Source organism: Carcharodon carcharias, chromosome 6 (assembly GCF_017639515.1).
Source record: "Carcharodon carcharias isolate sCarCar2 chromosome 6, sCarCar2.pri, whole genome shotgun sequence".
In the NCBI taxonomy this organism is placed as follows: domain Eukaryota; kingdom Metazoa; phylum Chordata; class Chondrichthyes; order Lamniformes; family Lamnidae; genus Carcharodon; species Carcharodon carcharias.
Genome location: NC_054472.1, coordinates 168368172 through 168392844, shown reverse-complemented (window position 1 = coordinate 168392844; position 24673 = coordinate 168368172). Strand labels below are relative to the sequence as shown.

General features: G+C 41.0%; 1 protein-coding gene across 7 annotated transcripts in view; it reads right to left on the bottom strand.

The window, feature by feature from the left end:
• Positions 1 to 24673, bottom strand: part of ptk2aa (protein tyrosine kinase 2aa) — a 551780-nt gene that overhangs the window by 213258 nt on the left and 313849 nt on the right. For all 7 annotated transcript variants that reach the window (XM_041189015.1, XM_041189013.1, XM_041189014.1 and 4 more), the window contains 2 exons: positions 13651 to 13728; positions 100 to 207 (listed from right to left, as the gene is read on the bottom strand). In XM_041189015.1, the coding sequence (XP_041044949.1) occupies positions 100 to 207; positions 13651 to 13728 (186 nt within the window). The remainder of the gene's footprint in view (positions 1 to 99; positions 208 to 13650; positions 13729 to 24673) is intronic.

Sequence of the window (24673 nt, the reverse complement as noted above, 5' to 3'; positions counted from 1 at the left end):
CAATATACCAATGAAAGCAATTTTTTCAGAAACAGAAAACAAAAATAAAAATAAGTTCAGGATAGCTGACATTCGACAAAAAATTATGTTCGACCTTACCTCTGCTGCTCCAGCTATTTTTAACTGCAAAGTTCCTTTTCTGTCTTTATCATCACTGTTTGAATACTGAATGGTCTGTACTTGGTTAAAATTAGCCAGGTGAGTTGGCTGTAAAACAAGAATAGTGTTCTTTAGCAAATAAAAACAATAATAAAGACTAAACTATAGTGTGTCCTTTCACCCCATCAAAAAATGTCAAAGTGTTGCATGTTATTCTGTTTAGGGTTACATTTTCCACATACCAAACAAGATTCTTCTAAATTTTTTAAAAATCTGGAATATAAAATGTGGGCAACTCTCAAGTATAATCAGGAGACAGACAGGTACAAATATATAACTGAAGATTGCAGTCCATGACTCACTACCAACATCCTTAAGGGGATCCAAGGTTGCAGATGTGGATAATTCCCAGAAGATTGAATAAAATTAAACAGATTGGATACCGTAATAAACTTCAACATTATTGCTCTGATGAGCAGCTATAGATCAACATTGTCAAACATCTGGGAGGTCATCTATTGCACTTGCTGCATGGGAAACATAACTCATCTAAATTTACGCTTATCTATAAATACTTACATTATTTATTAATAAATGTGTGGGTAAGTGACTATATAATCAATCTCAATTATAAGTATCAAGAAGGTTAACATGAGAATGAAAAAAATTGGTAAAGCTGCAGTGACTAAAGAGATACCAATCCTTCTAAATCACTTGCGTTAATCTAGACATACAAGTTTGAAACAAGCTACCATTTGGAGAGCTGGCAATATATAGGATGAATAGATAGTACAGGGCTAATGTCAAGCAATCACAAGAGGTGTGAAGTGGGAAAGAATGGCTTTTTTTTTTAAAAAAAGCCTTTGATTCCTTCTTGCCAATCAATGAAGAAACTTATTTTTGTAGAGTGCTTTTCAAGACCTCAGGGAGTGAAGTACTTTTGAAGTATAGCCCTGTAGGTGAAAGCAGCAGGCAATCTGCACACAGCAAGTCCTCACACACCAAGAAGATAACGACTCGATCTTCCGTTTAAGTGATGTTGCTTGAAGGTTATGGCCTGGGAGAAATTCCTTACTTTATCCACCAAAAAAATCAGATGTTCAGTCTAACACTTTGGACTCAATTAGCCACCGTGGCTAAAATGTCAGTGGGGGTGGGAGGCCAGAGCCAATTGGCTGTTAATAGGCTGGAGGTGGAACTTTCACTCTTCAGGATCATGAGGTTCTGCCTCAGAGAACTGCCAGCCAATGAAGGCCAGAAGCTCTCCAGCACTTCAGGACAGAGGTATATAAGATTGTCATGTGCTGCGACTGCAGAATGTGAGGGCTCCTGGACGCCATTGTGATCCAGGAAAACACATCTGCACTAGGTGTCTGCAGCTTGAGGAGCTTCAGTTCAGAGTCATTAAGCTGAAGGCTGAGCTACAAACACTGCAATGCATCAGGGAGGGGGAAATTTACCTGGACATTTTATTCCAGGAGTGGTCACACCTCTTAGGATAGGGCCATCTGATTTGGTCAATGATCAGGGACAGGAGGGTGTGACTGTGAGTGAGGCAGGTAGAGAGATCAAGAGGTAACAGTGGAGAAGCCTCATCTCTTGCAATTGTCCAACAGTTTCAAGGTTATTGCAACTTTTGTGAATGTGAGCAGGAGCTGCAAGATGGATGACAAAACTGACCACAGCACTGTGGTACGGGAAGCCATTAAGGCAGGAGAAGTTAACAAGAATAGAGTGGTAGTAGGGGCAGTATAGTCAGACGGATAGACACTGTTCTCTGCAGATGAGAGTGAGAGTCCAGACGGTTGTGTTGCCTGCCTGGTATCAGGGTTCGGGGACATCTGATTGGGGTTGGGGAGGAACGTGCAGTGGGAGGGGGGAGGATCCAGTTGTCATGGTCCAATGACATAGATAGGACTAGGAAAGAGGTTCTGCTTTGGGATTATGAACAGCTAGGGGGTAAATTAAAAAGCAGAACCTTACGTGAGCCATGAGCAAAATTCGAAGGGTAAATAAGATTAGAGAGATGAGTGTGTGGCTCAAAGATTGATGTGGGAGGAATGAGTTTCGATTCATGGGTCACTGACATGAGTTAGGAGGAAAGTGGGAGCTTTCCTTTGAAACGGTCTTCATCTGAACTGTGCTGGGACTGGTGTTCTGGTGAGTTGTATAACGGGGTGGTAGGGAGGGTTTTAAACTAAATAGTTGGGGGGAGGAATTGTATGAGAGGAGATGTAGCAAATGAAAGGGAAACAATGAGATGGAGTAGAGTAGTTAATAGGAACAAGGAGCAGGAGTAAGCCATTCAGCCCCTTGAGTCTGTTCTGCCATTTAATTAGGTCATGGTGGTCACCTGAAAGCTGCAACCCTCCTACCACCCCCTTGCTTACCAAGAATCTATCCACCTCTGCCTTAAAAGTATTCAAAGACTCTGCTTCCACCACCTTTTCAGGAAGAGAGTTCCAAGTACTTACAACCCTCTGAGTGAAAAAATTTCACCTCACCTCTGTTTTGAATGGGCGACCCCTTATTTTTAAGCAGTGACCCCTAGTTCTAGATTCTCCCACAAGAGGAAACATCCTCTACACATCCACCTGCCAAGACCCCTCAAGATCTTATATGTTTCAATCAAGTCGCCACTTACTCTTCTAAACTCCAGCAGATACAAGCCTAATCTGTCCAACCTTTCCTCAAAAGACAATCCACCCATTCCACGTATTAGTCTGGTAAACCTTCTCTGAACAGCTTCCGAAGCATTTACATCCTTCATTAAATAAGGTGATCAATACTGTACACAGTATTCCAAATGTGGTCTCACTAGTGCCCTCTACAACTGAAGCATAATCTTCCTACTTTTGTATTCAATTCCCCTCACAATAAATGATAACACTCTATTAGCTTTCCTAATTATTTGCTGTATCTGCAAACCAGCTTTTTGTGATTCAAGCACTAGGACACCTAGATCCCTCTGCACCTCAGGTCTCTCACCATTTAGGTAATATGCTTCTCTTTTATTCTTCCTGCCAAAATGGACAATTTCACATTTTCCCACATTATACTCCATTTGTCAGATCTTTGCCCACTCACTTAGCATACCTATGGCTTTTTGTAGCTTCCTTATATCTTCTTCACAACTTACTTTCCTACCTATCTTTGTGGCATCAGCAAATTTGGCAACCAACCTATCCATCCCTTCATCCAAATCATTTATATAAATTGTAAACAGTTGAGGTCCCAGCTCTGATCCCTGTGGCACACCACTTGTTACATCTTGCCAACCAGAAAATGACCCATTTATGCCTACTTTCTGCTTTCTGTTAGCTAGCCAATCTTCTATCCATGCCAATATGTTAGCCCCTATACTTTCTGCAATAACCTTTGATATGACACTTCATGAAATGCCTTCTGGAAATCTAAGCACAGTACATCCACCGGTTCCCCTTTATCCACAGCAAGTCACTTGCTCATCCTGATTTCCACTCTTAATGTCACCATGAGCACATCCTTTAGCCAGTTTCACCACCATCAACACCCCTTCAACTTTTTGTTTATGACATCTTTTGCAATCTCTCCTTTCCCTCACCTATCACTGGCCTTCTATCCAGTTTCACCTGTCCCACCCCCTTTAAACAGTATATACTCCACCACATTTTTACTTCTCTTTAGCTCCGAAGAGTCATATGGACTCAAAACGTTAACTTTGTTTTTCTCTCCAGATGCTGTCAGACCTGCTGAGTTTTTCCAGCAATTTTTGTTTTTGTTTCAGACTTCCAGCATCCGCTGTATTTTGCTTTTACCACAATCATCTTCCTTTGTGCTAGGTATGACTCCATCTTCCAATGGAGAGTTTTCCCCTTTATTCCCATTGGCTTCAGTTTTGCTAGACTTCCTTGATGCCATACTCAGTCATATGCTATCTTGATGCCAAGGACAGTCACTCTAAATTCACCATGAGTTCAGCTCCACTGTCCATTTTTAGACCAAGGCCATAATGAGGTCAGGAGCTGAGTGGTCCTGGCAGAACCCAAGCTGAATATCAGTGACCAAGTTATTGCTGAGTAAGTGCCACTTGATAGCATTGTCAACGACCCCTTCCATTGCTTTGTTGATGATTGAGAGCAGACTGATGATGTGGTATTTGGCCAGGTTGGATATGTCTTGCTTTATGTGGAAAGGACATAGCTAGGCAATTTTCCACATTACTGGGTAGATGTCAGTGTTATAGCTGTACTGGAACAGCATAGATCAAAAAATAAAATTGTATTCAGCTACAGCAAGTAATTAGGGAAGCAAATGGAACATTGGCATTTATTGCAAGCAGAATGGAATATAAAAGTAGGGAGGTTTTACTGCAGCTGTACAGGGCCTTAGTGGGAACACATCTGGAAAACTGTGTATAGTTTTAGTCTCCTTATTTGAAAAAGATATATTTGTGTGAGAAGCAGTTCAGAGAAGGTTCACTCAACTCATTCCTGGGACGAGGGGCTTTTCTTATGAGAAAAAGTTGAACAGGATTCGCCTATCCCCATTGGAGTTTAAAAGAATGTGAGGTGATCTTATTGAAACATACAAGATTCCGAGAGGATTTAATAGGGTAGATATCAGGAGGCTGCTTCCACTTGTGGGAAAGATTAGAACCAGGGGATACAGTTTAAGAAGGTGAGGTCTTACCATTTAAGATGGAAATTAGGAGAATTTTTTCTCTCAGAAGGTTGTCAGTGTGCGGAATTTTCATCCCAGCGAAGTGGTGAAGGTTGGGTCCTTGAACTTATTCAAGGCAGTTACATTTTTGATATGCAAGGGAGTCAAGGTTATAGGGGACAGACGGGAAAGTAGAGTTTAGATCAAAACCAGATTAGCCATGATCTTATTGAATGGATGAGCAGGCTCAAAGGGCTGAATGGCCTACTCCTGCTCCTAAGTCCTATGGATCAGGGGCTGGGGTTTGAGTGTCCATGGGGGAGAGCAATCTGAGCGGCTAAGGAGGGGTTTCCCTGCCCACCACTATCCTGCACGTGGAAAAGCTGGGTTAATCACTTGGCATCGGCCTCTCCCACCACAAGTTAAATCCAGGGACATGGGGAGGTGGTGGCATAGTGGTAATGTCACTTGACTAGAAATCCAAAGGCCCAGGCTAATGTTCTGGGGACATGGGTTCAAATCCCACCATGGCAGCTGTTGGAATTTAAATTCAATTAATAAATTGAAAGCTAGTCTCAGTAATGGTGAGCATGAAACAATCATCAATTATCACAGAAACCCATCTGGTTCACTAATGTCCTTTGGGTAAAGAAACCTGCTACCCTTACGGGGTCTGGCCTACAAGTAACTTCAGACCCACAGCCATATACTTGCCTCTTAACTGCCCTCTGAAATGGCCGAGCAAGCCCCTCAGTTCAAGGGCAATTACAGATAGGCAACAAATGGCCTTGCCAGCAACGTCCACACCCCATGAAAGAATAAAAAAGAGGAGGCCCTTCAGTGGACATCAATTGCTCACTCAATGGCCTTATTTAGCCCACTGGCGGGCAGGTCGCCTACACCACCCCTGCTGCCAGTATAATTTCTGCACCCTCTGAATTTAAGGACCCCCTCGCCTTCAAATCCATCAGTGAGGAAGCATTAAATCCAGCCTCTTATTTAAAGCTGAGAAGCTATCGCTTATGACACATTTTACAAATCAAATCAATCCATCTTCAGATGAGACATTTGTTTAATAAGCAAATGAAAAGATAACTTCAAATCATGCTTGAAAACGCACTAAAATTTCTTCAAGGAAATCTTGTTTACAATATGATAGTTAAAGACCAAATGTATTTCAATAAGTTGGAATGGTATTTTTTCCATTTTAGCAATAATCAAATTCTGCCTAAGGAAAACATATTAATTAACATGTACTGAGATGCATTTTACCACAAACACATTTCTCTGTGGAGAATTCAGTGAACTTTCATTCAGATATGTGTGTGTTTCAATCCACTACAATGATACAAAACCAACAGCAAAACCTCACATATCATACTGCTGTCAAAACTCTCTGCACTGTCCCAAAACGGCTATGTCCTTGAAAGAAAGCATTTTTAGCTTTAGAAATGTTTTAAAAATTCATTTACGGAGTGTGAGCGTCGCTGGCTAGGCCAGCATTTATTGCCCATCCCTAATTGCCCTTGACACTGTGGTGGTGAGCTGGTTTCTTGGACCATTGCAGTCCTTGTGGTGCAGGTACACCTCACCTCACAGTGCTGTTAGGGAGGGTGAAAGGATAACATGTTTAGGCATTCTCCTTGCACTGAGATCAATGTCACTCTATTTATTGCACAAAGAACCATCACCCTATTAACAGCAGTTGGGGTCAAGGACAGAGGCTTCCCTGAACAGTAAACAGCCGAACAGTTTCCCTGACTGGAAACCAGGACCTAAAAGGTGTAAGCACATTATCACGAGAAGCCAGATAAGAATGAAATTCACTTCCTACAATGATATAATGCTGTATTCCTGCAACCTGCACTGCAATTATATTTTTAACTAAAGCCTGGGGGAAATCAATGCATGTTTTGCTGAATAAATCAAAACATCGCCACTCAAAGTGACTCCTTCAAGTTGGACGGCTGTATTACAAGCAATAGTTTTTTTACAGCCATAAATAAAATGCTCCACGGGGTGGCACTGCAAACATAGTAGTGTGGTTGTGGTTGGAATTGCAATTGTAAATTAAGGATAAAGAAAAGACATTAAAATACCTAGTACTTGCTGTGATCTTTGAACAGCTCTATTCGTGCAGTAAGTTTAAAATAAATATTTTGTACTTCAAAGAATTTAATGTCAGATAGGCCTTTCACACAAATTAACTGCAGGAAATGTCTAGAGATGTGGTGGACTCTTTCTAAATGTGAATAAAGCTTTTTTTTAAATGCCATGGCAATTTTGTTTGATTCAACTGTTTTTGAATTAAACTAGGACAAAATAAGATACAATCCAACGGGACCACTGTACTGACTTTAATAAAGATGGAATTTCTCTGTATTGCAATGGTGATAGAAATATCACATAGCCCTGGAGTTGCTGCACACTTTCAGCCCAGATATCTGGGCAGAACTGACTGAAATAGAACAAAATTAAAATCCCAGGATTTAAAATGCAAATGATAGCCATTCATGCTGAAGTTTCCATGATCTTGTACACTGGTCCATCCACCCAAAGTAGTCCCCATCCACCACAAAACTGACCACGTTCCCAGCTCGGCATGTTGACTGTCTCCCTGTTCAGGGATTCTCACCGTACTGAGCCCAGAATTTCGAGTACACAGGCACCTGTGGTCACATTGATCCATCACTAATGACCTGCAACTGCAGTGACCAACTATCAATTGAATCATGCCTGTTTCTCAGACTGGTGCTACAATTATTCCAAATTCAGTTTAAATGACTTCAAAATCAAATTGATCTTCCTTCGGTATTTAATATCTGTGATCAGCAGCCAATTGAAATCACTGGTGCTGCCAGGTTTCTTCAGGTGCAGCAACTGCTTGAACATATTTTCTGTAAGAATGAGTTTAATTCTGTAATCTTCAGGCCCGACTGACCATGTTCTAGTTAATAATCAATTACAAAATCACTCAGATTCATGGGAGATTTTACATTCAGGGTTAGGCAAATGAGTTTGAGTGGAAACCTGTGTGTCACTTCACTTTGGTAAAACCGGCACAGGGTTCCGTGCATTACAGGCATATTTTTGTGACTGCACGCCTGGCAGAAACCTCAAGCCGTAATTTTGTTTTAAATTGCCAAGTTTAAACATTGGAGGGGGCAGGAAAAAACAATTCCTAATTAAAGCAAAGAATTTTTTGCATGAATTTCATGAAAAAAATGAGATAAGAGGTTGTTTTTGACTTTGCAAGCTACCAAAGTCGGACACCAGAGCGAGATGCTCTCGAGTCAGAGAGACGCATCCTGCAGCCTTCTACAGATCCCGGAAGATTCACCCTGGCATGCCCGGGGGGAAGAAAATTCATTGGAACAGGCTTTATTGCAGGCAGTGGATTTAAGAAAATCGCCAAAAACTGAAAAAAGAGCTGGAGACGGTCACTTGGCAAAACAGTGATAGGGGAACCCCATTAGAAGTTGGGAACAATTGTGGACTGCTTACTGTAAGGACTAATTCTGTGGAAAGTACTATGTGTAATAAGTACAGCAAGTTACTTCTTTTGATGTAAAGTTTGTCTTCCATTTGGTAACTGAAGGGTTGCAGCCTTTGCCATAATCTTGCATACTGCTGAGAAAGAATGGAAGACCACATAAAATGGAAAGTATTTTTATTATGACAAGGAATACAGCAAAAGCCAAGTCCACAATACCATGGGTGGCTCAGCTGTGCAGGGTAGGGGACAAGGAAGACCACGGAGGCAACAGTGGTAGGAGAGTCAATAGTAAGTGAGGCAGACAGATGTGTCCACAGCTGCAGATGTGACTCCAGGATGGCATGTTGCCTCCTTAGTGCCAGGGTCAAGGATGTCACTGACTGGCTGCAGAACATTGAAAGGGGAGCATTGTGCCTCATTTTGGGAGAGGTGGGGCCTATTCAAGGTGGGCATGTTGCATCTCAACAGGGCCAGGGTTAATACTTGGTGTGGAGGTTTGTTACTGTTATTGGGAGAGTTTAAACCTGTTTGGCAGGCTGATGGGAACCTGAACACATAGTTAGAAGGAAGAGAAGCAAAACTGGAAAAATGCAGAAAATTAGTAAGCGAGCATGGAAGGTTGAGGAAACAAAGGCTAGAAAATGGACAAAGGACTTGGTCAGTGATTAGTAGCATCTACGTCATTGCAAGGAGGGAGGTGGATAAAGCAAATGAGCCAAAGGCACAGATAGACAGTTGGAAGTATGCAGAATTCTTAAAATGCATTCAGGACTTATTTTTAGCCAGAAAGTAGCATGCCCAACAAGAAAAGCAGCTCTTCTGGAGTTTCTGAACTTAGTTTTAAGGAACCAATATAGGCAGTTGGAAGCAGTATTAGTGGGAGAGCATCTTAGAAGTGGTGATCATATTTCAATTAGATTCAATGTAGTCACGGAAAAGGATAGAAGTAAACCAAGAGTAAAAAGTTGTAAAAGTGGAGAAAGGTCAATTTTACTAAGCTGAGATGTGATTTGGCAAAAGTAGACTAGGAACAGATCAGTGTCAGTGTAGTGGAAGGCATTCATAGAAGAACTAAAAAGGATTCAGAACAAATGTTCCACAAAAGAAAAGGGTGCGAATCACAAATCAAAACAGCTACCTCCCCACCTTGAATGTCTAAGCACATAGACAGTAGGATAAGGCTGAAAAAGAAAGCTTGCATCGGATGGCAAAAGCTCAATACTGCAGAAAGCTACAGGTGTATGGAAAGTGCAGGGGTGACACCAAAACGTAAATTAGGGAAGCAAGTTCAGGGGAAAAATCAAGGAAAACACAAAGACGTTTTATAAATAAAAAAAGATCAAGAGGAAAAAGAAGGGCCAATTAGAGACCAAAAAGATAACTCACATGTGAAGCAGGAAGACATGGGCATCTTAATTAATGCTTTACATCAGTTTTCTCAAAAGCAAGAGAGGGATGAAGCAGAAACTGTAGTTAAGGAGGAGAAGTGTGAAATGTTGGCTAGGATAATGATAGAGGGGGAGGAAATATTAAAGTGTTTCGCATCCTCAAAAGTAGATAAATTACCAGGCCCAGGCTCCTAAACGAAGCAAGGGAAGAAATAGCAGAGGCTCTGACCATCATTTTCCAAACCTCTCTAGCTACAGCTGTGGCCAGAGGCCTGCTAACATTGTATCATTGTTTAAAAAGGGATAGCCTGAGTAAGTATAGGCCAGTCAGCCTAACTTTGGTGCCAGTAAAATTATTGGGAAAAATTTATTTTTAAAAACAGCATGAATCATTCAGAGAGGCATGGGTTAATCAAGGAGAACTCGTATGGATTCGTTTAGGAAAGATACAACTCCTGCCCTTTTACTTCCTCCCTTCTCATAATTCAAGGCCCTTAACAGTCCTTCCATCTGAAATAGCAATTTACTTGTACTTCTTTCAATTTAGTGTACTGTTTCACTGCTCTCGATGTGGTCTCCGCTATACTGGGGAGACCAAACTCAAACTTGGTCCGCCTTGTGGAACACTTTCCTTCAGTCTGTGAACATGTCCCTAAGTTTCCTGCTGTTTGTCATTTCAATTCTCTCCACAGATGCTGCCCAACCTGCTGCGTTTTTCCTGCATTTTCTGGTTTTTTTTTCAGATTTCCAGCATCTGCAGTATTTTGCTTCTTTTAAGGGAAGATCATGTCTAACTAACTCAATTGAATTGTTTGAGGAGGTAGCAAGAAGAGTCGATGAAGGTAGTGGCTTTGATGTCTACATGGAGTTTAGTAAAGTTTTTGAGGACCCATATGACAGACTGCTCAGAAAATTAAAAGCTCATGAGCAAAGTGGCGAGTTGGACCCAAAATTGGCTCCATGGCAGGAAGCAAAGGTTTCTGACTGATGGGTGTTTTTATGGTTGGAAGGTTGTTTCTAGTGGGTCTGTAGAACTCAGTACCTGGTCCCTTTCCATTCATGGTATATATCAATGATTTCAACTTACATGTCGCGAGTACAATTGAGAAGTTTTCAGACAATATGAAAATCAGCCTTGTGGTTGGTAGTGAAAGCTGTTGACTGCAGGAAGATATCAATGGACTGGGCAGTTGGGAAGAAAAATGGCAAATGAAATTCAAAGTGCAGACATGTGAAGTAATGCATATAGGGAGGGGAAACAAGGCAAGGGAATGCGGAATAAATGGTAGGATACGAAGTAGCGTAAAGAAATAGAGGGACCTGGGAGTGTACAACTACTAATCCCTGAAGACTGCAGGACAAGTAGATAAGGTGGTCAAGAAGGCAGAAGACATATTTTCTTTTCTGGCCAAGTCTAAAGTACAAGAGCAAGAGTATAAGACATGAGTTAGACCACAGCTAGAGCACTGGGTACAGTTTTGGTAACCACACGACAGGAAGAATGCGATCACATTAGAGGGAATACAAAAGAGAATTATGAGGATGTTTCTAGGAAGGAGAATTTTAGCTATGAGGAAGGATAGGCTGGGATTGTTTTCTTTGAAATAGATGAGGCAAAGGGAAGATTGATTGATTAAGTAAGGTTTATAAAATTATGAGGGGCCTTGACAGACATGCCCACCACCCTCTGGATGAAAAAAAATGATCCTCAACTACCCTGTAATCCTTCTACCAACTGATTTATATCAATGGCCCCTGGTTATTGACCTCTTTGTTAACAGAAAGTCAAGTTAGCATCTCACCACTGCAGTCTTAGTACCCATGCTATTTTAATATACAACTCTAAGTTTTATTTCTTTTAAGTGTTACTGTTTCTGGTATATATGTGATATTCTTATATTTTTAACGGAAATATCATTTTATTATTAAAAGAAAATTAATTATGGGACAAAGCACAAGCATTTGGCGATGCGAATCAAGCTCCTAATGTCTCACATATCTATCAGTCAAACTACTAAATGAAACCTGGCACAGCTGATTCATCTCAATTCGAAGAAGAATAGAGAAAAAATATTGTTAGACCAGTATCAGATTACAGAAGGACATCTACAAACTGATCAAAACCATGAACGGTGAGTAAAGAGAAGTATTACAGTTATACCAATAAGCTCAGTAGGTCATGATCCATTTTGAGCCCTACGGATTCACACTCTGCTGAAGCAGAAACAATAAGTGCCACAGATACATTGTAATTCCATTAGCATTTGTAAAGATAAAAGATGGATTAATATCTCAGATAAAACATGTTGCCAGCACTCAAAACAGCCAATCTTTTCACTTTATAAATACTGACAGAACTGCTTTTCTTTTGCCCCCATCAGTTTACCTCTGCCAGCAGTAACAGTTTATTTTCATTTGCTCTTATCAAAATCACTAATAATTTTGAACACCACTATTAAATCTCCCTTAATTATCTCTGCTTCAAGGAAAAAAATTACAGCCTTTGTAGTATCTCCAGATAAATCAATATGAGCAAGAGCTCACCAAGGCTCCTTACACAGCACCTTCCAAACCCATGACCACTACAATCTAGAAGGACAAGGGCAGCAGGCACATGGGAACACCACTGCCTGGAAGTTCCCCTCCAAGCCACTCACGATCCTGACTTGGAAACATATCGCCGTTCCTTCACTGTCGCTGGGTCAAAATCCTGGAACTCCCTCCCTAACATCACTGTGGGTGTGTCTACACCACATGCACTGCAGAGGTTCAACAAGGCAGCTCATCGCCACCTTCTCAAGAGCATTAGGGATGGGCAATAAATGCTGGCCCAGCCAGTGACGGCCACATCCCATGAATGAAAAAAAAGAAAGGCTTTCATCCAGAGTATCATTCTATTAAATCCCATCTGTGTCTTTTCCAAGATTTTTACATCCTTCAAAAAGTGCGGTAGCCAGGAATGAACACAATACTTTATTTGGGACCAAACCAGTTTTTTTAATACAATTTAGCTTTATTTTCTGGCTTTTGTGCTCTATGCATCAAATAATAAAGCCAAGGATTCCATTTTTTAAAAAGTTTTATCATCTTGCCGTGCCACTTTCAAAGACTTGTGGACATGAATCTCCACATTTCTCTGTTCTTGCAGCCCATTAAAATGGTTGGATTGGTTTATATCCTCTCCAAATGCCTTATTTGACATTTCTCTGCATTAAACTCCATCTGCCATGTGTTTAATTTCACCAGTCTATGTTCTCTTGAAGTCTGCCCCCATCTTCCTCACTGTTTACTATATTTGCAAGTTTGTGTCACTTGCAAACTTTGGGATTAGGTACCCTATGTTAATTGTATGCAGATGGTGGGCATTAACTGGGCATTCACTTTAGCTCTCATAAATAGACTCAGATTAGAACTGTGATTGGTTAGGAGATATATGTTTGTAATGTGTAACTCTGTCAATGAAGACAGAAGTGTATAAAGATTGGCTCCAGTTCTATCCTTCACCAACAGGCTTTTTGCAAGAGAACACCCTGCACTCAGGTCCAATTCATTAATATATATCATTAAGTGTTGCAACACCAATCCTGACCTCTAGGGACACCATTGTTTACTTCCCCTGTACCCCACAAGCTGCACCTTCCCTCCCAACCTGTCTGAAAAACAACTGTTCATCATTACTCTCTACTTACTGTCTCTTAACAATTTCATATCCATGCTACCACTTTCATCCCTTGGGCTTTTATTTTGCTAACAAGTCTGTATGTAACACTGTACCAAACACCGTTTGAAAGTGTTAATAACATCAACTGCATTTTCTTCTTCAATCCTCTCCATAGTTCACTGAAGATCTCATTGCAGCTTGTCAAGCATTATTTGCCTCAATAAAAACCACGTTGGCCGTAATTTACAAACCCATGTTTTTCCAAGTAAATATTAACTTGCAAATGCTACAACTTCATTTTGGTGAGGAGAAAGAAAGGAATACATATACTATTTGGGTGAAACAAATATTATGAAGATATGTACCATAGAGCCTTTGTCTGTAAGATAGCTGATGCCTTCTTCCGGTCCAATTGCTAATTCCACTGAAATTATCCAGCTTGACTGTTAAAGATTGAAAATAAAACATAAAATTGAATGATAGGAACTGCAACATTTAATGAATTCTGTTTTAAACCATGCATATTACTAAATTAGGCTCTTCAAATACCAAAAGAAATTATACGTTCACAAAATCATTAAATATATTAAGTAGTCCACAACTATAATGGCAGCACAGATAGATCCACTGTGACATTACTTTGAAATTCCAAATAAAATTAAAACTGTAGGATCAAATACTCGATCTATTTTACCAATTAATACTTGACTTGCCAATCCTTTTCTCTTCAAATCTACTTTGTCCTGAGTCTTAAAAATAAATTGCTAACTACATTAAAATTTGGAAATGGTATTTGAAAAAAAGAACTGCAACTTCAAATGCAGGTTCAAAGCATGTTCAAAGATGTTCACAGAAATTGAACCCCGACTGTTTGCATCACTTAAGCTCACCATTTATTACAAGTTTTGCCTTCAATGAACTCATCCTGTATCCCTGCGCCACAGTTTGATAAAAAGAAGCTGTTAGTTAATTCTAAACGAGAAACATTAAACAGACAAGACATTTTGGCCACTTTGATGCCCGTGATTAACAGTGAATCAAGGAAGGGATTTTAGTTCTACAACATGAATTCAGTCACTTGTCCTAATAATGTTCAGTGCACAATTGTGTCCTATCATCACATTTATACTGAAATGCATGTTTTGCTATCAAATATATTCTCTGATAAATTCCATATACCAGAGAAGAACTTCTATAGTCCAAATATTACAAAAGATGAGGTTTATAATATTGCCAGGATGAATAAAGGACATTAAACAAACATTTTGTGCCTGTTTTAACAGCAGAAGACATAAAAACAAAACAGAAAAAGTACAAATGAGGGTGTAATAAGCTTGAGCAACTTAAAATATTCAACATTAAAGACAAAGTACTGAAGAAATTAATGGGAGTAAAAGGTGTTAAATCTTCTGGACCTGATTGTCTACATCCTAGGCTGCAGTTTTAATGAATACACTGACTGTGATCTTCCAAAATTCCCTCAATTCTCATCGGATTTGAAGGCAGCAAATGTAACACCACTATTCAAGGAAGGAAGGAAGGAAAAGGAAACAGGGAACTACACAGGCTAATTAGCCTGACATCAGCCTTCTGGAAAATATTGTAATCCATCATCAAGGATGTGGTAACAGGTTACTTAGAAAATATGATTAGGTAGAATCAATATAGTTTTATAAAAGATGAGGATGTAACTGCAGGTTGAGTATCCTTTATACATAAATCCAAAAACTCAACACATTGAAGACCCCACTTTCTTTGAATCTCATTGGTCTTTAGCGTAGGAAATCTGTGACCCAAGCTGACACAAACCTCGCTGACCACACCCAACCTTTAGCATAGGGATCTAGTTGTTCATCTGCACTGTTTACCTTGCAATTTTTGTCTGCGCTGTTTACCTTGCTCCATGGGTGAGGACAGAAAACAGGGAATAGGAATAAATGAAACTTTTTCAGGTTGGCACACTCTTACTAGCAGGTTACTGCAAGGAACAGTACTGGGTCCTCAGCTATTCACAATCTATTCAAAGACGTAGGTGAAAGAACAAAATGTAAAGAATTCAAATTTGCCAATGATATAAAGCTAGATGGGAAAGTAAGCTGTGAAGAGGACAGAGTCTACAAAGAGATATAGATGGGTTAACTGAGTGGGCAAGAATTGGCAGATAGAATATAGTGTGGGGCAAGGCAAGGTTATTAATTTTGGTAGGAAGATTAGACAAACTTTTTTTTAAATTCTGAGTAACTATAAATGTTGGTATTCAGAGGGACTTAAGGGGATCTTTGATGCAAACTACAAAGTTAGCATGCAGGTACAGCAAGTAATTAGGAAGGCAAATGCTATGTTGGTCTTTATTACAAGGGGGTCAGAGTATAAGTGTGGAATTCTTACTACAACTGCACAGTGTTTGGTGAGATCACATTTGGAGTATTATGTATAGTTTTGCTCTCTGTACCAAAGGGGGTTAATACTTGCCTTAGAAGGAGTGCAACAAAGCTTAACTGGGTTGATTCCTGGGGTCCTATGAGAAGAGATCGAGTACAATAGGCCTATATTCTTTGGAGTTTAAAAGAATGAGGGGCAATTAAAATGAAACATAGAAGATTCTGACATGCTAGATGCTGAGAGACTGCTTCCCTCAGCTGAGAGAGTCTAGAGCTAGAGGGCACAATCTCTGGATCAGGAGCTGGCTATGTAAGGCTGGGATGAGAAGAAATTTCTTAACTCAGTTGTAAATTTTTGGAATTCTCTAACCTATGTTGTGACATGAGATGCATGCATCTTTAAGGGGATGTATCTTAAACTATTGTCAATCATTACGCATATCGACAGGTTATGATGTATTAGTCCCACATAATGTAGGCAAGCAGCAGGGTAGAGGTCATATGTACCATATATAGCCTCCCAGTGAACACCACCTGTAAATAGTCTTATCTTCGAATAAAGAACTCATTTTTTCACCAATCCTTGTACATGATTGGTTCGGTCACATCGAACAGAAGAACATATCACGGTGGCAGCACGGTTTTTGAAGATTTGCCTGAGGAAGCCTCAATCCTTCAAATGCAGAGCAAAATAACTGGTGTGAAAGTGAAACAACCATCAAGCCTCATCATGTGTAAATGATTCTGCAGTTTTATAGGAATCCCTTCATTCTGGGATCATACCTTGCTCCAGCCAGGAGGCTTTGGGTCCTGGTGAGATTGTTCAAATCTGGAAGAGCTTAATTAGTAAAAGGTAAACTGCTGCAAAGTTCAAGCAGAAACAGAAATTAAACAGTAGACTGCAGGTAGTTTCACTTTACGTAGAACTCTACAGACAGGATAATTCATTACTGCTGAAGCTAAATACTGCAGGCTGGGCTTGGAAAAATAATCCATCCAGTAACAGCTTCTAGCAAGCAGAAGAAGCTTATGACAAAGCTTTTTTCACTGTTTATTTTCTCTTTGGAAGCCCTGCAGCCATGTTCCTAAGGAAATCACTGTTTTATGGGTGGAGCTTCAAGTTAAAACCAAGAAAAATAAAAAGATCAACAGTGCCCCCATTGCAGTCAAGCAGTAACCTATGACCAGCTATGGCAGTGGCCACTATGAGTACTGCAACTTTGAGCTAAATTAACACTAAAAGAATTATAAGTAACTTGAATAGACATTAAAGGCTCTAGATAACATTAGAAATGCTGCAAAATGGTAGAAGATGACCACAAAGTTTCCAACACTTAGGCAATGGATCTCCTATCTGAGTTTAGTTTGTTCTGATAACACGTCAAGCTGTGTTTTCTGGGCCTCAATATTTCCAAACCAGATAAACAAGCCATAAAAATCAAAATTGCTACAAGCAACGAAATATGTCTGAATATGTCAGGTCTAAATGAAGGCCAGCTTCAGAATCCAGATAAAATATGCTCAACAATCAAAGATAAATTATGTGTAAAGCTCAACTTCAGAATACATCGTCTGGAATTCATGTCTTTGAGGCAACAGCTGACAAGGACCACTGAGCAATTCATAAGTAGAAACAGAGACAAAAGGCATGATGGCGACTTCACAGCAGCAGAGCCAGCTGACAGAATAATTGAGGTTGTGATAGCATCTAGCCCAATGGAAGCGTTCCAAAGAAATCATAGACCAACCCAAAAGTTACATCTTCAGAGCACTAGTACAAAGCGGACGTAAGTAAAAAGCCATATTAACGGGTAGACAGTCCACAGGCTATGCATAATTTGTTCACCATTGGCACCAAAGCCAATGCAGGCAAGCCTAGCAACCAATGCGGGCTGGGAGGCCTCACACACACACACACACACACACCCAGAAACTGTCCAGCTTTTAATGCTGTATGCAAGGCATGTAGCACCAGAGGACATTGTAAGCGCCAATGCAGAAAGCAAAGGCAAAAACAACTGGTTTGATGGCATGAGAAACCACAACCGGAGACTAGACAGGTACACCATTCTAATCAATCAAGAGTGTGTACCAAACAGTACAAAGGCAAGATCCACACAATGTCCAGCCAAGCTATATGGTCAAATGATGAAGATGATCAGATCATCGACACACAAAGTAAGCCAACATTCAGCATGGTGAACATCAAAAAATATATTGATACAGTGGTTCAAAAAAAGCCTTCAGCACTGTCCAGATTATATGCCCACAGGTGAAGGGTCAGCACAACTTATCTGCAAGACTGGATACCAGTGCAGTGAAAACATCCTTCCACTTGCATGCATTCATCGAAGTGGTAAGTGATGATTCAACCAACCAATGTCAAACTCAGCACCTCAATTGACCCCGATATTCCAACCCTGGGATCCATAACATTTAACTGTCGCTATAAGAGCTCACTCTGGTCACCCCAGATATTTTATTGTGAACACCGCAGGTCCAGTTTTTGCAGGCCTACCAGCGTGCAAGGACTTGCCCTAGGTCACTATGCATGGTATCATCAAGACAATGATGAGGACCAGAGACCACCTGGAAAAACTGTGCTTTCATTGGGAGAGCATCACCTAACTCTGCAATGTAAATCATCAGCCAACAGATAACATGTCACTGTTTGAACCAAATATGAATACCCTGACATAAGTATAATAATTTTCATAATATTATTTCTGGTTTATTGTAAAGTAGGTTTATGGGGATTGTGTTGTTCTGTCTGTGTATGTGATTTCATTACATTTTGTGGCCAAGCAGACTGCAAGTTGAAGTTATCAAAAGAAGGAAGTGTCTTTTGTAAGGAACGTATCTTTTTATTTCTGTTAGACTGTTGTAAAGAACATAACTTTTTATTTTCTGTTGGATTGTGGATTGGAATTACAATGACTGCAGATTGAAAGACATGTCCAGGATGAGGAATATATACAATGTTGCAGTCCTGGAACAGAGTGTACCATGAACGACAGGTTGGTGCTAGAAAGGAGCCGTAGACTAAGGGAGCTGCCTGACAACAACGTTTTAATTGGTTCCTGACCAGGTGGTCAGGTTTTGGGTGAAAAGTAGTGCAACTGAATAGCTCCTAGCCTGAAAAGAGCAAGACCTAAAACCTCTTCCTCCTTTGTGTGGAAGATTCCGTAATTCCACAATAATAGCTAGTTGGCTTTTTCTTCTATCTCTATATCCCACTCTCTCTCTCTGAAAACCCCTGTCAAGAGGCAAAGGGGGAAATCACTATTAGAGACGTTGAATGGCAAGTGCTCAACCAGTGAACTAAATACTGAAAATGCTGGAAGGCCATCTCGTGTCATCAACAAGAACTGAAAGGAATTTGGGAGACATTGATAATAAATCAACCCATCAAATCTTGTACTCTGGAAATGGTGCTACTGAACTGTTTTATCCCACCCTTAGAATCCATGTTTTTGTGTGTCTTATGTGTTTTGTATGTCTGTGTATAGTGGTAAAGTTTAAGTTAGAAAGTTAGAAATTAGCAGTTCATATTTCTTTCTTTTGTCACTGGTTAATGACAATTTGTTCAATAAACAGTTACTTACTTATTTACAAACCTGGTGCTCGTATTCTGTTAACCTAAATTAAATAGTTAGGTAGAATTGGGGAAATCTGGTAGTTTGATCAAATTTTTTCACATTTGTCGTGGCTCGGGGAACAGTGGGGCTTAATACCACGGCACACTATCCCCAGTGATTCGTGACACTTTAATATGCTAATGAGGAAACATGGTTGGGGCCTTAGCATGAAAGGTGTAAAGGGAATTTACATTTTTAAGTAGATGAAAGGGGATTTAAATTTCAGAGAAGTTAATGAGAATCGTAGCAACATGAAAAGATCTATATTATGTGAAAGGTAAAAGTTCCAAAGACATATGGAAACAATGGAATCTACATATTAAAAAGGGAGAGATGTGTATAAAGGAGAATGAGGCTATGTGTCAGGAGAAGGCATTGTAAGATCTAACAAAAGTGTGAGAAGCCGCCAGCATTTATGCATAAAATTGCTATCTACAGAAACCGGAGCTGGAGAGAGCCATTTTAAATTTCACTGTGCAGGGTATTGTGTTAATTTGCTGGATCTGCTTAAAATCCAAAAATCTATTTTGGACCATTGCCTTAAAGGGGGTGTAGCTGGGAGCCAGGTTAATTATGGATTTTAGGAGTTACCATAGTAGTTATTTGTAGACCAATGTATGTGCTTGAAAGCGCTTCTTTTGTTAATAAATATATTATTTTAGTTTTTTAAAAAAATCTCAAGTCTTGGTGGACTTATTTCTTCTGAATTCAGGGCACGTATCTTGAAATAAATACAAATTGCAAAACCATTGTGATAGGGCGATCATGTTTCCATCGTGGATTTGATCTGCCTGGCAAACATCATCTACCGCGTCATAACAGCCCATTGTTATGAAACTCAATTTACCTTAATCTTGAGTGTGGAGGTTGGAACTCCAATTCTCAACACATGCACATATTGGCACTTTTACTTACTTTAGGGCTCAGAGCGCCTGCGCTCAGAAAAAAACAGCTCAAAAACCTATGTTAGGTGGCCAAGTGCAGAGCGCCATAGCCAGCAAGTGTGCCGGGTAGGGAACAAGGGAGAGGTCCCAAACAGGGGAGTGGGGACAGGGAGAGGTTCCAGAAGGAAGTTCCAGGTAAGGGACAGAAACAGGAGACTGTAACAAGTCCCAGTTCAGTTAAGGAAAAAGAGAGGAGCAGAGAAACCCTCCAACTTAGAGAAAGGGCTGCAGGGAGCAGGCCTTAAGTAAAGAGGGCTCAGAAGAAGCCCTGGTAATTGAAGAGGGTCACTGGGGCAAAGGTGCCCCTTTGTAGCAGTAGTATTCTGCTTGGCGTAACTGAAGAGTTGAAATTATGCTTCTAAGTTATGTTTGATTATACTCAGGAATCCAAGGGACTGGAATCTCAGAAGGTGAGATTGAAACCCTGCGAGGTGGGCTGTCGTTTAAGCTGTCCAAGTCTTGCAATTGAAAAGGGCTCAGAAGAAGCTCTGACGATCCAAGAAGGCAGCCTAAGGAGGTGACCCCGTGCTGCAGTCCACTGGGGCAAAGATACCCCTTTGGAGCAGTAATTTTTGCTCACCGTGGCTGAAAAGCTGAAAATGTGTTTGCAAGTTGATATTTAAGTGTATTCGGCAATCCAGGGGAACGGAATCTTGGAAGGCGAGATTGAAGCCCTGCGAGGTGGGCTGTTGTTGAAGCCGTCTGATTTGGAGCAACTTTTAGAGAGAATCCCAAGGCGAGATCTCGCGAGAGAGAGAGTTTCACTGAGATTGGCTGACTTAGTGTTACTGATGTTGGGGTAGTCTGTTGGGAAATCCATGGAATCTGTTTTGGCTATATTTGGCATTTATTGTGCAATGTAGTGTGTTCGACCACAGTTTGCCAGTCAATTCACATGTTCTGCATGTTAACCTTGAATGTTAGAGTACAGGATAGACATTGTAAATTGCTTTATCTTTAATAGTGGAATAGTGTCTTAAATCTCAAACTTTGTCTACCTTAAACAAAACGTAATTGGTCCCTAATCAGATCCCACCAACAAGTTGGAGGTCTGGCTAAGGATCATAACACATTTCAAACTTGCAAACATTACAATGCCGAACCAATGCAGAATTGCTAACGAGCAGGGAAGTCTGGACAAACCTCCCCACTCATCAATCCTCCCAGGAATACATGATGCATTCCCCGAAAAACAGGATAAGATGAAAGGAGCCCACAACCATTTTGCGGGTAATGAACTACCCAAGCTGAACATTAGACAAAAAGTTTGTGTACATCGCCCAACTGATGGTACCCAGAATCCAGTCAAAATCGTCAGCATATGCCAAGAACCAACATCGTTTCAGATACAAACACCAAATGGCATGATAGTGCGACAAAACAAAGCCAAATCAGAACAATACCAGAAACCCCAAGCAGTCCCATTGCCATGAGAACATGGTCTAATACACAACACGAACAAAGCAACCCTAACTAGCATTCTGGAAACACACAGCAGCTTCCTGCAAAGATCACCATAACTAAAGCTGGACAGATAAGCTGGACAGCTAAGCAAACCGCCTATAATTTTCAAACACTTTTAAGTTTATTGCTCTGTGATAAAGTACATTCAGAGGCAATGTTATTATGCTTTGCTGTTATGTGACTAATTTGATTCTTTAAAAGTAAACTTTTAGTTAGAAAAAAGTGGATGTTGTGGTTGATGTACATACACCTCTAACTACCTTGAATTAGTATTAGTCATTACACATTTAAACAGCACATGATGCATTAGTCCCATCACTTGTAGGCAGTTGGCAAGCAGCAGGGTAGAGATCAGATGTACCATACTTAGCCTTGCAGTGAACATTATCTCTAAATAGGAGTTGAAATTGGGAGTTGAGGCCACAGTCAGATCAGCCATGATCTTATCAAATGGTGAGCAGGCTCGAGGGGCCAAATGGCTTACTAATTCGTATGTTCATCCAATGAGAGATTTTTCTAAGGGAATTAAAGGACATGAGATTGGGCAGTAAAGTGGAGTTGAAGTTGAAGATCAGCCATTATTTTATTGAATGGCAGAGTGTGCTCAAAGAGCTACCTGGAAAAACTCAGCAGGTCTGGCAGCATCGGCGGAGAAGACCAAAGGTGACGTTTCGAGTCCTCATGACCCTTCAACAGAACTGAGTAAAATTAGGAGAGGGGTGAAATATAAGCTGGTTTAAGGTGGGGGGTGGGGTTGGGGGGAGAGAACTCTCTCTCTCCTCTCTGCCCCCACCCCACACCTTAAACCAGCTTATATTTCACCCCTCTCCTAATTTTACTCAGTTCTGTTGAAGGGTCATGAGGACTCGAAACGTCACCTTTGCTCTCCTCCGCCGATGCTGCCAGACCTGCTGAGTTTTTCCAGGTAATTCTGTTTTTGTTTTGGATTTCCAGCACCTGCAGTTTTTTGTTTTTATGCTCAAGGAGCTGTTTGGCCTCCACCTGTTCTATTTTTACGTGTACATTCAAGCAGTCTTGATACAGATCTCAGAAGAGTGAAGCTATTGCTATGAAATCTGTAGTATTGTTATGTTACAAAGAACACTGACTAAAAGGGGAAAAAACAGTCCTTTGTTCAAATTGTCAAAAAAAAAACAAATGGACATGGCTGAAGCAATTCTGAGCTACACTGCTAAATTAAATGCTTGATGAAGCTAATCTATTGTGACTGCTCCATTTTAGTGTGATTCGCAAGCATTTTCACACTGTGAAATTGTTCCATTGTCTTTTGGTATTTATTTATTAGCTGTTTATTAATCTGCTGGTCCTCTCTGACATTTTTATTGCTTACTTCCAGCATTTGTGGTTTTCATTTTGTCAATTTAATATGATGTTGTATAAGGTCATTACAATTGGCCGTAACTTCCGAGCTCCAGGGCATCGTATTGGGAGGGTACCCCTAAGATGTGCTGGGGCCACACTACCCGGACTTTCACAAGTAAGGTTTGCATGGCAATTGCCCGGAAGTGCAAATTTTCCCTGGGCAATTGCCCTGCGCTGGTAACCATCCGAAAGTGTGATTTAAATCGCAAACTTTGGATGGTTCCAACTAAGTTACATGCACAGTTACCCAGAAAAAGTTAGAAGAATTTAAACCTCTTCTAACTTGTGGGTAACTATTGCATAGACCAGGCTTGTCCAACATATGGCCCATGAGCTGGATGCAGCCCAGGAAGTCCTTGCGGCCCCACCGGAGCCCCAGTTTTCAAAATTGCAGTCATCAACAGATGAGTTTCAATGGAAGATTCTGCATTGAGCTGCTCCTCCAATAACAGACTGCTTCTCTCCCGCATTTGCTGCTGATAGGCTCACTAGTCAGCTTATCAGCAGCAAATGAGGGAGAGAAACAGTCGCTGATTGGAGGAGCAGTGAATACCAGAGTTGGTGTGTGCTGAGGGCTGCCAGGCCGAGGAAGCGAGGGGACACTGGGGAGTGGGCCTGGGCAGCCAGGTGCATCAGGGCTTGAGCCCAGGGAGTCATGTATGTCGGGCACATGGATGGTGAAGTTTTGATGGCCCGGGTTGGGAGGAGACAGATCGTGGCATGACCGTGTGGGGAAGAGCAGGGGGGACTTCAGCTGAAAAAGAACAGGGTGGATTTAATGTGAGACCAGGGGCGGAGTCACGTCACGAACCATAACCTGATGTGAGTGCAGGGAAAGCAGCTGATTGATGAGTAGGATTGGTGAGTATTTCTAGTCTTTAAAAAGTAAGGACTTGACTTTGTGTTTAGGTCTCTGTCTTTTTTCCCCTCTTTTTTTCTTAAAAATAGCTTGTTAACGATAAAATCCGATAGTGATGGCATGACCAGTGATGTGTGACTGCTGCAGCATGTTGGACCTGCTGGACACCAAGGTGATCCAGAGCGAACACATCTGTCGTAAGTGTTTGCAGCTCAATGAACTTTGGATCCGAGTTGGGGAGCTGGAGTCCGAGCGGCAAACATTGTGCTACATCAGGGAGGGGGAGAAGTTACCTGGAAAATTTGCTCCAGAAGTCGGTCACACTCCTCAGATCACATAATCCAAATTTGGTTTTTGATCAGGGATAGGAGGGTGTGACTGCAGGTGAGGCAGGTATGGGGGCCCTAGGATACTCAGCTCCTGCAATTGCCCAACAGATGCGAGGTTCTTGCCAGCTGTGTGGATGAGAGTGGGGACTGCAAGGATGATGAGCGATCCGACCATGGCATCATGGTACAGGGAGCCATTCAAGTGGAAATAGGAACGTAGTAGTGATAGGGGACAGTATAATTAGGGGGATAGATACTGTTCTCTGCCTGTCCAGTGCCAGGGTTAAGGACATCTCCTCAGGGCTGGAAAGGAACTTGGAGTGGGAAGGGAGGGATCTAGTTGTCATCATCCACGTTAGTACCAACGACATTGATAGGACTAGAAAGGGG